Here is a 17,780-nt window from a genome sequence, read left to right as displayed (position 1 = left end):
GAGGGATTTCATGATCCACGATGGCCTGGAGGTCTGCCTTACCAAACCGTCACATCCAGTCACTGTTCACCTCATACCACAGTGAATGCCTCACACTCATCCCCCTCAGAACAAGTTCAGCTTGAGGCTAACCCCTCAGGGCCTCCACAGCCACGGTAACTCACAGTCTGTCTTAGCAACCTGAAGTTATGAGCCTCGCTGAGCTGCAAAGTGTTTCTTTTTGTCATATTTACTGACTAAAATGAAAAGCATGCAATATTCACACTAGATTTGCTATTCTCTGTGAGCAGTGGAGACAAATTGCGATATTTTTCTTATCCTGCAGAATCCCACTGTCAGAGTTAGTTGAATCTCCAGAAAGTAGGGATATGCTGTAAGCCTAATTAAACATTGATAAGGCAGTTAACTGACCTTCTTCCCTGCTAGCTGGCCTCATAGCAAACATAAGAAGGCATTATTCACTGGGAGAGGTCAGCGGAGGAAGATAACTCAGTCCAGATGCTTTACACTATAGTCCGGTTTGTCTGCATCGCCTTAATCCACCTCAGGAAATTAAAGCTATGTATAGTATGCGGTCCACGGGGAGAGGTTTTGTTGATAAAGCCGTGGGATTTAATACTAATTCAGATTCAGACCATAAACCACTTCCACTGTTTGCCGCAAGAGTCAAAGTTCATCCTGATTTCTTCAGTATAAAATTGTCTCTTATCAGTGATAGCTTTTCTGAAATGTAAAAGATATCTGATTCTGAAATTGATGTGGCACGCAGGGTATTAAGGAACACTTATGTCAGCAAATGTTCCTTATTGAACTGATAAAGTAAGTGATCTCATAGAGTCGGGAACCAGACAAAAAGTATGCATTTTGTTGTTATATAAAGAAACTGTGACTAATTTAATTGGTGACTCTAAATTGCCCGTAGGTATGAATGAGAGTGTGATTGTCTGTCTATATGTGTTGGCCCTGCGATAGTCTGGCGACCTGTCCAGGGTGTCCCCTGCCTCACGCCCAATGTCAGCTGGGATCGTCTCCAGCCCCCCGCGACCCGATTGCGGGTAATGGTAATGGTAATGATAAAGAAACTGTCCTCCGTTTAAATACGACCACATATGTGATTTGTGCAGAAGGTTATTACAGCCCATATTTACGTTTGTTGTTTGCTGGTAACTTCTTATCTGAAGTCAGACGTGATGCTGGGAGAAAGTTATTGAACAGATAATTTATTTTAAGTTATGGATAATATACATGAAATATATGTATTTTTAAAAATATATGTAGAAAAACTTGTGGAAACAGTGGATTTTTTTTACAATTTCTTTTTACATTAAATTAAAAGTTTAACTGTAAGAAAACAGAAAGTTGCCTTAATTTTAAATTCAGAATTATGATGAGTATTTTATTTTGTATTTTTACAGTTGTTTTTGTTGTTTTTACTTTATTATAATGGTAAGTGACTTTATTATTTATTTTTTCATTTTATTTTACTTTAAATTTAAAGTTTTACTGTAAGAAAAACAAAAAGATGCCTTAATTTAACATTCAGCAACATATATATATATATATATATATATATTTTTTTTACATAGAATTCACTGTAATTTAACATTCAAGACCATATATATATATATATATATATATATATATATATATATCCCTGCTGATGGGGGGAGTATATATATATATATATTCCATTATAATAATTTACTTTAAAAAAAATAAAAGTAAAACTCAGCAACACAGCAATTTTATGCTAAATAACTTTTTTCGACAACCTTTACCATGTTTTTGAAACATTTGTGTTGAGATATGAGGATTAATCTCTTGCTAATTTAGAAAAGGCCACTGTGGGTGGTAAAGGGTAGGAGCAAACAACCTTTGTGGTCGTTTTGTGTTTATAAAATATAAACTTGAAAGCAGAACAACAGAGTTATTGCTGTAATCAGTCGTGTGTGTAGGTGGAACATTGTGCAATGATGGATACACTTTGTTTATTTCAAATGCCGAATAAAAGTGCTGCAATTTAAACCGAGGTAAACAGATTACAGAGGCTGGCTTTATTGCGAGTCCTGAGTAATGTGAGATACTGCTCCAGCAAAAATACCAGGAGGTTTAACACAGCACCGGCATGTTGACTGTGTGGGTATGATAGTTAGTAGGTGGGTGTGTTTCTATCTGTGTGTGCGTGTGTGTGTGTGTGTGTGTGTGTGTGTGTGTGTGTGTGAGAGAGAGATTAGGGGTTAGGATGACTCTGTCTACCACCCCCCAACCTCCCACCACCCCAATGCCCATTCTTAATGATTAATGAGCTAAGAAACCCAATGCTGCCCCTACAAGAGCCGAGCCTCATTCATAATGTAGTTGGGTGCCTTTTTCCCCAGTCTGGCCTGCATCCGAACTCTGAGTCACACACAAATACACAAACGCACATTCACAGACATGCAATTAGATACTGATTATTTCAGGTTGATTTGATCAAATAACTTCAGAGGGAAAAGTTGTGAAATTCGGTGAAAACTCCAAGACTAACAACAAACTCAGGCCGAGCAAAAAAAGCATATCTGTGAAACTCGATACTGTCGTCACTTCACAGCCATGCAACCCTAGCCCTCGCATGAAAGTCATCCGTTTAATTGACCTTGGGTGTGTGCGCCTGTCTGTGTTTGTGTGGACTTAAGAGTGCCATAATACGAGGGTGGTTTTAACAGGGCCCTTCATTAGAGTGGGAGTGTCAGACGGCAGAGGGATAAAGAGGAAGGGAAGGAGGGAGGAGCAGAGCTTCTCTTCAAGTAAACAGCTGTCTCTCCATCAGCCCCCGGCACAGCCAAACCCTCAGCTCACCAAGCCAAATCCCTCAAAGCCAAGGGCCTCCTCTTTGGGGGCAACTCTGACCGCAAACCCTTTGAGGGCTATGAAACATGTGACTTGTTCTGATAGCCATAAGGTGAAGGCAGCGCCATAACTGACCTTTCACTGCTTTAGCCTTCAGCAAGGTCTCAGTGTGTCCTGATTAAAGCCATCACTGCTGACTGCTTTTGATGTGTTGATGAGAAGTGATGCAGTACATAAAAAGAAGGTCATCATACCAACGCTAGACTGTAATATCGTTTCTGAATGTCTAGAAGTCATATCGCGCAAAATCCCAGATCAACAAACAGACCATTCACAGAAAAAGCATCACACTCGACATCAATAACAAACACTGCTCTGTGTTGTATGAGATTTGAATTGTGGGAAATCTTCTCCTCGTCCGTCCATCTGTGCGCTTCCATGAGCCTGACCACTTTGTTTGTGTATATGTGTGCATGCATTATGTGTCTTTGTCAGTTTCAGAGTAACTGCCCCAGTGTAGACAGGCCAAACCACAAGTGTCCGTCCTCCAGACGCTGCAGAGGCCACGCACACAGCTGCATGAGATCTGTCCTCCTAGCATGAAGCAGGGGGGACAGGATCACGCTAAGGGCACACACACACACACACACACACACACACGCAAGCGAGCAGGCAGGCAGACCAGGAAGAGACGAGTTTCCAGGGTCACGAGAAAGAGGCTTGAATGGAAAAAGGCATTCTTTCACATGTTGCTACTTTCAGATTTCGGTCATGGCAGGCTTGTTTTGGCTCCTTGTGCTTTTGGAAGTCTCACTAATGGCGACAGGCCTGGAGCTGATCTCAGATCCCCCATGAGGGCAGAGGAGTGGAAAAGACTGGCCCTTTACTACTCTGGGATCAGCTCGCAAGGAAGTCTTATTTTTATGCATAAAAAAGAGTCAAAGACAGTGAAAAGCTAAGGTCTTTGCTTTTATATTTTTGCCTTTCTGGCCTTTATTGGACCCGTGTGTCATCTTTTCATTCATCATGTTTGCTCTGTGCCCTCCTGTCAATACGGCGGAAATGTCTGGCAAACAGTCAGCTACAGAAACCTTTGTAAATGTCACCAAAACATGGCCGGTCTATTCATTCGTTCGTGTTTGATCCAAGGACAGAGTGGTGGCGCTGAGGGAATGGAAAACTCTGGGTGGAGAAAGGAGAAGGGCAAAGGCACACAGCACCCAGCCTCTAAATTATAGCTTGAAATAGGAAGATTAGCAAGACAGGAAGAGAGAAAGTAAGACTGAGACAACAGAGATGCTGCTAAAGAAAGAGCCTGCAACGTCTCGGCCATGCTGCGTCTTCAACTAATAAATTAATCTCCCTACAGAGAATTGCTCTTCACTGAAGTCGGATCAGCTGCTGTCTCTGTCCTTTCACATGCTGGCTTAGATTCTGGTCAAACTCTTCCACAATGGTGTCATCTTTATTTTTCCTCAATTAGTCTTAGCGCTCATTACCAGCAACCTCAGCACAGGGAACATCTATTTTGACTCTGTGGCAAATAGTGTTGCACTGCTCAACAACTCTCTCAGTCGAGTGAAAACACACACACAAACATGTGCACAACACAGTGGGGGTCCTTGAAAAGATGCCAACAAACTGCCATGTGACCATGTGTCTGCCAACTCACCTGCTCACAGTGTAAACGGATGGACATCACAGCAGTTTAACACTGCTCAGTGGAACAAAGCCTTGCTGTGGTTAGACTGTAAAGTAATGATGCTTCCACTTTGATCAACCTGTCACTCAGAAAGCAGGACACCTGACGTCTGCTTTGGTTAGTTTACTCCTCTGTGTGCGGCTCAGCTGTCGGCCAGACAAGATCAATCAAATGCTGTCCCCATTACAACTGTGCTAAATAAGAAAACAGCTGTGATATAACTAATGAAGTAACAGTGTCATTTATGACAGCAGACATTTATTTATTTGTGGTGCAAAAAATGCTATCTTTATCATTTGTGTTCGCCAATTAATCCAGTTGTAAATATTATTTTCTTTTATATATATGGATTATAATGAGGTTATGAAATCACAATCACAGGTTACGTAAGTTCCCATTAGAAAAAGTAACAAAAAAAGTGACTTTTGTGACATGAAGAATAAAGTGTCAAAATAACTTCATTTTTCATGTCTCATTTAAAACGTCGCCAAAAATAAAGTGTTTTGAATAACTAGATCCTGGTAAAAACATTAAATTCTGCTCCTCAGCGACACCGTGAAGCCATGATTGATTATGCTGAGACGAACGGTCATATGACAAATATTCACTGAAGAGAGAGTAGAGGACAGGAGAGGCTGTAAGTAGAGCTTTAGAGGGTTAAAATAAGTTATTTTCTATGTATGTACATGACATAGAACGTGACATACAAGTTAACTTCTGTACGTAACTTAAAATAACAATTTGGGCTTTTAGTTCCACAGGAATTACAACAGTGTCCTCGGACCTATTCATCCACCCGACCTCCTTCCATTGCAGACTTTTTCGCTGTTCTTATAATAATTACTATGGCCATTAGAGGCAGCAGCTTTATTACAAACATGCACAAGTACGAACAATGAATGAGACCAGATAAGTAAATGCAATGAATATGCGTTAAATATTTTATATTTAGGTAGATTTGGGCGAGTGTTTTAATTTAAGCTTCTTAAACTCATTGGAAAATGGACATTTTTCTGGTAAGGGTTTAATTTTCCTATAAACCTGCTTCCTCTCAGTCATCTGATCATCAGCTGTTTTTATCAAGCATCTGCCAAATTTCTACTGACTGTAGCTGCATTCAGACTGACTTAAACCCACTGCTGCAAACCTAATTTCTTAATTTAATGTCTCTGAGGCCACTTAAAGTAACTTATTGCTTGATCTGTGTCCTGAAGTAACTCCCTCAGTATTCTGAAGCAAAATACACTTTCAATACAAAGTTTTTTTCATGTCAGACATGACTGTCAGTGCAAATATGAGGTTTGTGTGACTGTGCTGTTGGCCTTAAGCTCCGCTGGGACCGCATCAGACCCCACAGAGAGCTGAGACGCTCACAAAAAGAAAAACAAACTGCAAAGCCACTGTGATTAGATGCCTTTGTTATTCTTGCATATTTTCCGTTCTATTTTCCAGCAAAACGATAAGCCTCTAAACATCCTGCACGGATTGAAATGATTATTTCAGCAACAAAACTCACACAAGCTCCTTTTTTTCTGCGGCAACATTTTTTTGCTGTCTCACCTGCTTTGATGGGCTCACTGTCTGGGGCTGTGCCAGGGGCACCGGGCGGAGATGGGGAAGAGGTGGGGGGCACGGTATGAGGCTTGTCCCCCTCCTGAGGGCGACTCTTAGAGGTCTCGATGCCTTTGACTCTCCTGGCATGCCGGTTCCCTTTGTAATGGGCTTCTGCCTGGCTCTGTGGGAGAACATGGAAAGAATACATGTTTATGTTGTAAGTGAACACCAATGCCAACAGGTGAATAAAACATGGCAGGCTGGATAACACTCAATGTGACACCCGCACACACACATGCATGTCATTATGATGTTATTCAATATACTCTGGAGACTGGAGCCACAGACAGCAGGCAGGTTTACAGAGGATGTATAAATGGATTACTAGCTTGGGAACAAAAAGATGCAGTGATGGAGACGTGTGTGACCTTTAAAGCTGTCCCGGTTGTCCCTTCATCATCTTATTGTCATGTTTTCAAACAAACAATACTTTATTTTATCATTTAGTCTAACAGTACATCTGTTTCTGGGTCTCTTGTTTGCCGACATTAGACAAAACTTTTAAGCTCAATGCTTCGACATAGTCTAAACCTCGACATCCACCCTGACAGCACTTGGCTCCAGCTTTCATTACTACAACCACACTGACAGACATGCCAAGAGGGTTGAACTAGGGTTCAGTGAGATGCCACGCTATCTGCCTGGAGGACCCATAAGTCCCACCCTGACACTTCCAAACCTCCCACAACAGTCACGCATTATTACAGAACACATTATCACTGGAAGGCTGCAACATAAATACTGCGATTGCCTTCAGCTGCTCAGTGAACAGGGTCAGCCTCTTGTATAATCCCAGACTTATACATATATACATACATAAGACCCTGCCTGTAATAATTCACCAAAAGATAAAAATGGGGATGCACGCCTCTGGGTCTGAAGGTTTTCAGGGACTGGAGATCATCCTGCATTCCAGCAAAGAAAGAAAAATGGCACCGAGATCTATTCCAGAAGCTAGTGTGGCTAATCTCCTGATGAAAGGCTAGCTACAAGCTAATGTGTTTGTTCAGAGAGTAAACAACAGAGGCGAGTCATTCGTCAGGAGACTACCGGAACATCAGGGGAGTCTGTGTGTTGGTGTGTCTGCACAGAGGTATGTGAGTGTGGGACAACATGGTGGATGAGAGGCAGGCTTGCTATACTGAGCTGCCGCCAGCAGTCTAGCCTCGCAGTATGGTCACTGTGAAACAAAAACACACACATATACTCAGACGTGGGCATGTGTAGTGGGCAGGGGGTACTGATTAACCCTATTTTCCATCTGTTCGCCTGATCTTTATCTCTCCTCTATTATGGTTTTAGTGTCCCTCATTTAAAAGAACAAATAGGCTCCTTACGGATACAGACACATTATATCAGTGCGACACTCAAGTCAAATAGCTTCCGTTCTCCACAATAACGTCTGAGCAGATGTGTGCTGGCCAAATCATCTTTTTATCGAGGGGCCAATCATGAAGATGATTATTAAGTAGCTGGATTACAGTCAGTCGCCAGGGAGAGGCGTTATCTTGAAGAGTGGCTGACAGCTGCCATAGGTGCTGAAAGGCTTTGAGAACTTAGGACACGGCACTGACCACAGGCTCAGGAGTGTGGATAGACTGGCAGGGGGGCAGGCGGTGATGAGTAATGCTCATGAGTCCATGTGTGTTGCAGGCCTGATGGCATCCAGGACGTGAGCTGGCACGGTAAACCCGGGGTCAGTGGCTGCAGTGATTTAGATGATCGCATGTTTCTTGTAAATCACGATGACAAACTGGACGCCACATATAGCAGACCCTCTGTAACTGGACCCTGTCAAAAGGGTCTCAAGGAGCTGCTTAAGCAAAGCCTGCAGATCAAGGTGGAGAGAGCTGTGAGTGCAAAGAGATGGGGTGGGGTGGGGTGGGGTGGGTGCTGAAAGGGATGAAAGAAGGAATGAGGGGAGATATAAAGGTATATGGTGGTGTATGGCGAAGCTGCCACACAGCCTCCCCAACCAAGCCAAAGGGATCAACTGCAAAGCGACTGAGTTTCAGCGTGAGGTCCTAGATAGGACAAAGGGAAGGAGAATAAAAGGGCAGGAGAGATGGTGCCCAGCCAGTGAACTACAATGCAAGCAAGGTAACAGAGCTGGACTGAGAATGGGAATGATAAAAGAGACAAAAATCTCAGCGTGAGGAAAAGCTGCACCGCATCAGGCTGTGATGCCTGTGTTTCATTATGCAGAGGGTTCAAACTGAACAAGTGCTTTCCGGCATGACTACTATTCTGAGTGGAAAGCCGTGATGTTACAGCAAAGCTGCAGCTCCAGATGAGACAAAAGGAGAGGAAGTTCAAAGTGAGAGGAAATCAGAGATAGACTGAAACAATAAACAAGAAGGAAGCAGACCGAGGGAGGGAGTGAAGTCGTTGCTGCAGCAGCTGTGACGTTGGTCAATGCAGCGCGACGGAGCCTATGATGTCACTAATGCAGCACACCACCAAGGTTATTCTGCATAAGCCACCATTTAACACCTCACACCACCACACAATGCAGGGACAGTGGGGCACAAGCCTCTCCTCCTCTCCTTCCCCTCCAAGTCTTCTCTCTCCCACTTTCCCAAGATGCACTGGGGCTGTCAAAGCCAGACACTAATCCATGCCCTTGACGAATGCATCTTATAATAAGTAGTGGCAGGCAATTTTAGGCATTTCCACACTGTAAATAATGCAGCCTGAGAGAGGCAGACAGATAGAAAGAGGGGGAGAAGGTCGCAGAGAGAGAGAGGCTGAGAAAGAAAAGCAGAAAGATCAAATAGGGACGCATGAATGATGGCAAAATGATGCGTGAAATGAGGGGAGCACGGGGTGTGAGCGGGACAGCAGAACTGCATCCTTTGAAGACAAATACATTGATCATGACATTACACAGTAAACCCCCATTGCTTTTTTTTTAACCTAAACAACCCAATCAGCTCACAGATGGCAGATAAAAACGGAGAAATGTCGACATCAGGAGCAAAATAATCTCTCTTGCTTCAAGGTGCAGAATGCTGCACAGGATTCTTCGAAGTGTTTCCCGCTGTATTATTTTCACCCATGAAATATTCATCCTGACTTGACATTATGTAAAAGAGAACAGTGTGGGTGGGAAGTCGTTCCATGGAGATATAAAGGACAGTTTTTCTCCAGCCGAGCTTAGTAGGACAGCACGAATTACACACAGCCTGCTGCAAGTTTGACATTGCTGATATACTGCAGCGTGTGCTTTTTTTTTTTTTCTTGTGTACACTGGAAGCAAAAGTGACAATGACAGCAGAGAGGTGGTGCAACCCTGCATAGAATAATCCTGAGGATTCATGTTTGTACAGTATAAGTGTGTATGTGTTTTATCTGTCAGCTCAGCAGCCTGAGATAAGCCGAGGGTGCAGGAGGTGTCACCTACTGTTACCTCACACACAAAAATAAAAACATGAGTTTCAGTGGGGAGAACCTCAACATGTGCTTTTAATATGTGTTCTTCTTTTGAAAAACATGTCAATTTATGCACCCAACAATAACTGTAATAACTGTAAACTCTTTTATTGCATGTTATTGCAGATACTTTTTACATGCTTTTTGTGGTTTGTGTTGGAACAATGTGTTTTTCTTACAATCACATCTCTCTTGAATTTGAGAGTTTATTCTTAAAATTGTACCTGGTTAAATAAAGGAAACTGCAAATATAATTAAGTCACTTATAGTCAGAGTTATTTGCCCAGTTGCTCATAGTGTAACTGGCCCTGTGAAGTGGAGCAATCTGTCCATGATGGGGGCAGACTATGGCCAAAATATGACAAACATCAGAAATTATAAAGTAAAGTGCAGCCTACTGCTATAAACAGTATTCACCTTGCACACACATTTCCAACCAGAATGTCGGTTTGTCCTCCTCTTCAGCCACATTCCCATTTCCTTAACAAACATTTGCTACTATTTTCCCTCCTTTTCCAAACTACACAGCTTCTCTGTATCAGCCTTGTTAGTCCTTCCTTGCGTGCAGAGTTTTTCGCAGCCAATCAGCTCCCTGCCAGCCTCATCTCCTCAGTCCCCTCACCTGAGCGTCTCCGCCCTGCTCCCCACCTGCACCTCATCACCTCGTCAGATTAGTTTATATCTAAATCACGGTTTTTGGTTCAGTCTTTTTTTGCTCCTTAGTTTTGTGGGGGTACTGATCAGTTTTGCCCTGCCTGCATGAACCTTGAAAAAGATCTATTTTTTTTGTGAAGTCAGTTTATCAATAGAGCACTTTTAGAAAATAAGAGGAGTTGGCCAAAGTGCTTTAAGTTAAAGAGATGGGTTAGGTTCTGCCTCAATACAGTAAAACATCATCAAAGAAATAAAAGGCAAAGAAAAATTAAGACTTTTAACACAAAATAATACAGAGAAGGCTAAAAGTTGAAACCTAAAAGCTAATAAGATACAATCTCAGTTGGACTTATAAAGCACAAGGTTAAGAAAAATAGAATAAAGCCAGTAACAGATTAGGAGGAGACAGGCCGCGTTCAGACTGCAGGCGAATCTGATTCAAATCAGATTCCTACTCAAATACGATTTTTAGAGCTGACTGTCCACACTGTTATTAGCAAGTGTCCCCTGGCTCTGTTCAGACTGGGCCACATTATTGACTGATCTGACAGGTTGCCATAGTAACGGTGTCAGAGCATCTGACGTCGTCACGGTGTCAGATGCCCTGACACCGTGTTCGATCCGGTTCGCAAAAATCTGAATGAGGCCTTAGTCCTCTAATGCTGGGCTTACACCAAACGATTTTCCCAGTCCCAGACTAAAAACTAAAAGTCTTTAGTAAATCTAGGAGTCTTACTGGAGTCACAGCGCGCTCCCGTCATCCCGATCGTTAAGTGTAAGGTAGTAATCGGCGCTGTTTCTTATCAGTCTTTTCCTAGTCTTTGGTTTGTGATCATATCAAACGTGTTTGATATGATCGCAAGTCGCAGTGACGTAACACAATCAACAACCAATAGATGAGCGGGTCCAGACCGGCAGTAAAACCACTTCAACAGGAAAAAGTTACATCACAATAATGTTAGTAAACTCAATCCTAAATACAAATATAGAGATGTAATATATTTATGGCCACAAGCGGGATTTTGGGGGCGCTGTTTCTTAGTAAAGAGAACAGTAAGCAGACCCAGTTAAAATGTATAAATAAATGTATAGGACCTACATAAATAAGTAATAAATAATTGATGATGAATGTGTGATTAACTAAATGAAAGTTGATAGAGCTGATAAGTATAATTATTCAATTAAACAAATAATTAAATAGGACATAAATGTATATCATGAATTCTTTTCTACAGTTTCCTTTCCTTTATTCTTCCTTATATCTATTTTACTGTAAAATAGTCACTTTTCATGTCAGAAAAACAGAAACCCCTTTTCAGCTTTGTGAGGGGGCATTTTGTGGCGTCTTCTCCTCTTCTTTTTGTTGTTTTTTTTTCCAACACAAACCACTGCACACACAAAAATGGCATGGTAGGTAAACAATGCTAAGGGAAATCTAGTTGTAGTCTTGTAAATAGTGATCCTGCAAGATTCACAGTCTTTGTAGAATCTCAGTCTGAGACTAGGCTGGGACTAAAAACTCTCAACAGTTGTCTTTAGATGTGAGCAGATGTGAGCTGATAGTTTTGCAGGAGTCTTTCCAAATCTTTTCAAAGTCTTCTGGTGTATAGGTAGCATAAGGCCGCTTTCAGACAGCCAGCCAAAATCCGATTTTTAGCCCATCCAGATTGGAACTGGATGGCTCTTTTGAAATCTGAACAGTCACAAATCACATGAAATCCGATTTTTGGGAACAGGATCGAAACCACCTTTGGGAGGTAGTTTCAGATCGCATTTGGACAGATGCGTCTCAGCCTGAACCGCTCCAAACACTCAGATCGGTTTTGACTGTCTGTGACGTCACGCTACGCGGCATGCGTATCGCGGGCAGACGAGGTGTCCACCGGCAGCCGCGCCCGACTCATGCGGCCCGATGGGGGCGTCCATCCGCCCGGTTTCTCCCCTGGTGCGTCTGAGATGTTCTGCACCTCTACTGGACAGTGATAAGGCCAATATACTGAGGTGACCTGCCTCCATCATGTTTGTTGTTATTGTTCTTGTCGATGTCGCAATTATATGACGTCAGACGCTCTGACGCCATTACTACAGCAACCTGTCAGATCAGTCAGTAATGTGGCCCAGTCTGAACAGAGCCATATCCGATTTGGACACTTGCTAATAACCGTGTGGACAGTCAGCCCTAAAAATCGGATTTGAGTAAGAATCTGATTTGAATCAGATTCACCTGCAGTCTGAACGCGGCCAAGGTGTGACTTGACAAAAGCCATGGGGAAGCCTCAGACTGAACTAAAGAAGTGGGTCTTTTAATTTGTTTCAAAATTATCAAAGGTAGAACTGGATGGGGCTTTTTTTAAAAACGGCAACAGAAAAAGTCTTGGTCACTTTTGGTTCTGAGGTATTCTATATTTCATTAGTGAGCTAGGAGTGGAGTGTCCTCTTTTCTTTGTTTTATTAAAAGTATAGTGGCTGCAGTGGAAGAAAAAGGTTAACCCTATACAGGGAATAACAGTAATTAAGCCGTGAGGTTATAAAGGCATGGATAACCGTTTCCAGGTCCCAACAAGATAAAACTGGCTCTAATTCTTTAATTTGGCTAAATTCTAAGCTGATACTCCCTTCACAACACAACTGACCTGTTGGTTTATATTTAATGAGGTGTCCAAGAAGACGCCAAGATTTTTAACCTCATTGTGCAACATTTGCATTTAGATATAAGTTCCTGTTGCCTCAAGTCTCCTGCAGTTGTGTCCACCTGCTGCATGACACAGCCATGCTCAACACACAATGTTTTTGTTATATTTTAGGCTGAATTTAATGGCAAAAACACTGTACCGTAGTGTCTGGACACATTAGATGCTCCTCTTCTCCTTCTTTGTCATTAAAGCAACAGATTAAGCATTAAGTTAAATATTTAAATTCTTCGCAGATTTACTGTATCCTAACTTTACCCACTAGGACACGTCTTTAGTAAAGAAGACACTATTTGACCGCTAGCTGCAGAGCTCAGTGTTTCATCATATAAACATCTCTGTCTAACTGCTTCCTGGATCTATGATGATATAAAGCAGAGAACTCTGCAAAGAGTAGGCTCAAGATTACAGCCCTGCAGCTCCAGGACCACATGGAAACCATGATTGCAGACCTGATGAGTATATATAGCAGCAGTCCACTCCTTAATGTTGTGTATTGTGGATGAATGTACGCCCTGGCCCTGAAGTCTGCACCATGAATAGGGAGCATCACAGCCAAATTATACACTGCGCACATGACATTTGGCACTGATTTTGTCATGTGTCCGTCCTATTCGTCCGCAGGAAGAAGAAAAGACTGAGAATGGGTTGGCGTCGGTATGCATAAAATACTTCCATATGATATTTGTTTTCTTTAATTTATCATCAGTCATGTATGCAAGTTGCCCCAGGGTATAACATGCCATTAAACTCCCATTATGAGTTTATATCTAAGCTGCACCATATGGACAAACAGATGAGACTGCTGTTAAAATTAATTGAAAGAATTATACAAAAGCATGCAGAAAACCATTATTTCTAAAGGGGTTCTTACTTCATGGCTTGCTTGTGTAAAATTAACTTTCCATGTGTTGAAGATCTTAATCAAGCTTTGTCAATGTTGATGAGCAGGAAAAAATCTCTAAAAATGCAGTCAAAAATCCTATTTCTCTGTCTTTCGGCTTCGGCAACAGCTCTGTCGGCTTTGTGCTGCAGTGATTATTGCTTCTACTAACTCTGCACCGTCTTGAAACAAAATTAAATTCCAACAGGGTCGCAACTGCCAAAACACAGCCCAAACAAATGAACCACAACCTCTGTGTCAATACACTCTCTTGGGAGTGCAAACAGTGAAGAAAGAGCCCTCCCAACACATTCCTGTATGAGGTGAAAGGTGTATGCAGCAAGATACAGCATCTTTAAGGCCACATGGGGAAAGGAGACACCACGAGCGGTAGAGGGAGGGAGATTCTGTGTCTGTATTTTATCTTTCTGTACCTCTGAGTTGAAGCGGATCTGGCAGACGTTACAGGAGATGACCGGCCGTTTGGTTTTGATCAGAGGAACTCCAAAGGTGTGGTTGATCACGGCCTTCTGCACCGGATCCATCTGACAGGGGAAGAAACAGAGAAAGAGAAAAATCTGTGAGCCATAACTCATACTTAGTGTATACTAGTTCTGTGCTCCAGAAGCTCCAGGGCTTACAGGCCTGTCCATCAATGTGCTATGCCCTCTACTTTGGATGGTAGAGTCAAGGGCTCCCCTGACCCTCACCTAAAAGATTTCACTCAAAGAGATACCTCAAAAGACTCAAAATGACCACAAAGAAACAAAAAACTACAAAGAGAAAACTACAAACAGAAAAAGCACTACAAAGAGACCAAAACAACTATAAAGGGGTGCAAAACGGCTGCTAAGAGACACAAAACAACCACAGAGACACCATAAAGATGGACAAAATGTGAACTTAGAGACACAAAACAGCTACAAAGAGAGGCAAAATGAAAACGAAGAGACACCAAATTACTACAATGAGACACTAAATGACCACAAAGAGACACATAACAACTCTGAAAGACTCAAGGACCACAAAGACACATAAAAAAACACTACCAAGAGACCAAAACAAATATAGAAAAAGATGCAAACTTGCTGTAAAGAGGCACAAAGAGACCACAAAGAGGAACGAAACGGAAACTTAGAGACACAAAACAGCTACAAAGAGGCAAAATTACTACAAAGAGACACAAAACAACTACAAAAGGGGAAACAAAACAATACAGGGATGCAAAACAACTGCCAAGAGACGCAAAATAACCACAAAGAGGCAAAGTAACTACATTGAGACACTAAATGACAACAAACAGACAGAAAACGACTACAAAAGCAGCAAAACAAACTTGGACAAAACAGCAACAAAAAAGTTGAAACTGCTATAATGTCTGTGTGTTGCTCCTATGTAGGAGAGCTGCTAGGTCCTTTCACATGGAGCCCACTGCCTCATAATGCCACAGTTTTTCTGCCCAAGACTAATTCTGAAAGTCTAACTCACTACATGCAGAGTGTTTACAGCGTCCATCCAGTGTTTGTTGTATATCTGTTTATGTTCAGCAAACAGCGGTCAGCAGTGTTGATGGCGTGTTGCTTTAACTGAGACACATATTGCATCCTGCCTGAGCTCCGGCTGCTGACCCTGACCAGGTTGTACTTTCACACTGTCCCTGTGTTAATTGTTTCAGCTGGGACGTCCATCATCTACGTGGTGTTAAGCGCCTCGTATAAATTTAACCTTCTCGCTTTAGGAGCTCTTCAATGTGTCGGTGGCTAAGCCGCCCACTTAGACACAAAAGACCCAGCCCATGCTCATCTATAAAGGCTCCATTCCAATTATTTTTCTATGTTTGAAGCTGCTTTACCTAGTGATCATTGTTAATTGACCTTCGCATTAGTCTGGAGTCAACTGTCTGGCTCTGCAGCTAAAGCATGCACAATGTATAGGATGATGTGGCAGTATATGGGCATGCAGCAGGAATGCAGAGAGACAGAAGTCGTGGCCCGAGGAACTAAATGGATATGATGCTGTGTGTTTTGAATTCATAAGGTACCGAGGGAATGTTCCAGAGAGTCCTCCAAGTCTGATGCAAGCCTGTTGGTTTAGAGAGCCGGCAGACTGTAAATGACTCAATTTGGCTCATCCCTGCGTTTAATTTGGATAATCACCAAATGTTCCCCACAGCTATGTTGCACCCAGAGCCATGGTCTCATTTAAAACGCACATGGCTCCAGACTCTGGCCCCGAGGAGTGACGGGAGACAAAAAAGGCCGGCTAAATTGAATATTCTCATAATTCAGAGCACAAACAATTTGAATTTCTGCACGGTGCTTGTTACTCAGCAACTGCAGAGAAACAGTGTAAACAGAGAGAGAGAGAGAGAGAGAAATGGGGAGGAGGCCGGAGACATTTAGTTGGGTGACAGGACAGTACAGAAACACACCATCTGGAGGAGCGAATGAGTGAGAGAGGAAGATGGATTGGGACAGATAGAAAGAGAAAGGGGAGGGAGACATGGGAAAAAGCCCAAAACGACGGAGAGAGAAAGAGGCCCAGGCCGGACATCCTCCCATCGCACATTCTTATCTCATTTGGCTCTCTTTCCCATACTCCACGTTCCATGACTCCCTCTATTTCTCTCCCCAGAAACAGCCAGAAGTAGGCTCCACTGCTGCTGCTGTGAATTCAGATGGGGAGAAGGGGAGGAGTGGATATTGAGCAATGACGTCGCTGGACGAATATTATCTGAATACCTCCGCAGTTACTGTGCAATAGCCAGCTGAAAAATCAACTCAGCTTATGTTGTCAAATCTTTCAAAACCCCCCAACGTAAAGTTAACCCAACTCCCCCATTATAATCAAACATACTGCATGTGCTGTGACCCATCAACAAGCGCCAATTACAGAGACCAAAACATCTATAAAGAGATGCAAAACGGCTGCAAAGAGAGACAAAACGACTCCTCAAAGAGACACAAAACAACTACAAAGAGAGACAAAGCAACCACAAAGTGAGGCAAAACGATTACAATGAGACGCAAAACAACTACAAAGAGACACAAAACAACAACAAAGAGACACAAAACAACTACTCAGAAAAATAAAACAACTATAAAAGAGGGAAAACAACTACAATGAGACATGACAACAAAGAGACCAAAACAACTATGAGATGCAAAACAGCTTCAAAGAGACACAAAACATCTGCAAAGAGACACAAAACGACTATTCAGAAACACAAAACAACTACAAAGAGAGGCAAAACAACTACAATGAGACACTAAATGACAACAAAGAGACCAAAAACAACTATAAAAGATGCAAAACAGCTGCAAAGAGACACAAAACAACTACCACAAGAAACTAAATGACTACAAATCTTAAACAGCTATAAGGTCTATGTGTCTTGTTCCTGTGTAGGAGAGGTGCTGGGTCCAGGAGCCTACTGTCCCATGATCCGCCCATGAGGCCCACAGTTTTTCTGGCCTGGTGGAGTTCTGTACGCATGAATCATGGGGTTTCTCCCAGGCCAGTCATACAGTACTCTGGGTGTGGGTCAGTAATGATCCACCTCATCTATTCAGCTGTTTAAAACACCACCCAGCTGCCAAATAGCCTTTTTGGACGGCGGCTCACATGGCCTGTTGCTCAAATGTTCTCCAAAACATGTCCTTGTGAAATGGGAGCTTTATGATGTAACTCAAGAGGGAGTTTCCAAAACTCAGCAATCAGCAATTGTCAAATTGTGTTCCCTGCATTAATAGTTTACAATTAAACTCCTTAAATGTGGTCAATGAGTAATATGCATCGTCATCGTGATTAATAAAAGTTGACTGAGTGAGTTTTGGAAACATGTCAGTCTGAGTATGTGGTGAGAGCTCTGGCAGATGGAAGTGAACCACACAGACCGCTGACTTTAGCATCACTCAGCGGTCACATCAACAGCTCCACAGGGCCTTAACACCCAGTCACCCTAATGCCTTTTGTT

General features: G+C 42.5%; 1 protein-coding gene across 1 annotated transcript in view; it reads right to left on the bottom strand.

The window, feature by feature from the left end:
• Positions 1–17,780, bottom strand: part of znf385a (zinc finger protein 385A) — a 69,692-nt gene that overhangs the window by 9,892 nt on the left and 42,020 nt on the right. Inside the window, exons 3-4 of the mRNA XM_059333716.1 lie at positions 14,239–14,349; positions 6,092–6,266 (exon numbers count right to left, since the gene is read on the bottom strand). Of these exons, the coding sequence (XP_059189699.1) occupies positions 6,092–6,266; positions 14,239–14,349 (286 nt within the window). The remainder of the gene's footprint in view (positions 1–6,091; positions 6,267–14,238; positions 14,350–17,780) is intronic.

Source organism: Centropristis striata, chromosome 5 (assembly GCF_030273125.1).
Source record: "Centropristis striata isolate RG_2023a ecotype Rhode Island chromosome 5, C.striata_1.0, whole genome shotgun sequence".
In the NCBI taxonomy this organism is placed as follows: domain Eukaryota; kingdom Metazoa; phylum Chordata; class Actinopteri; order Perciformes; family Serranidae; genus Centropristis; species Centropristis striata.
Note: the sequence above shows the minus strand (reverse complement) of the source record. Positions and strands in the feature narration are given on the sequence as shown.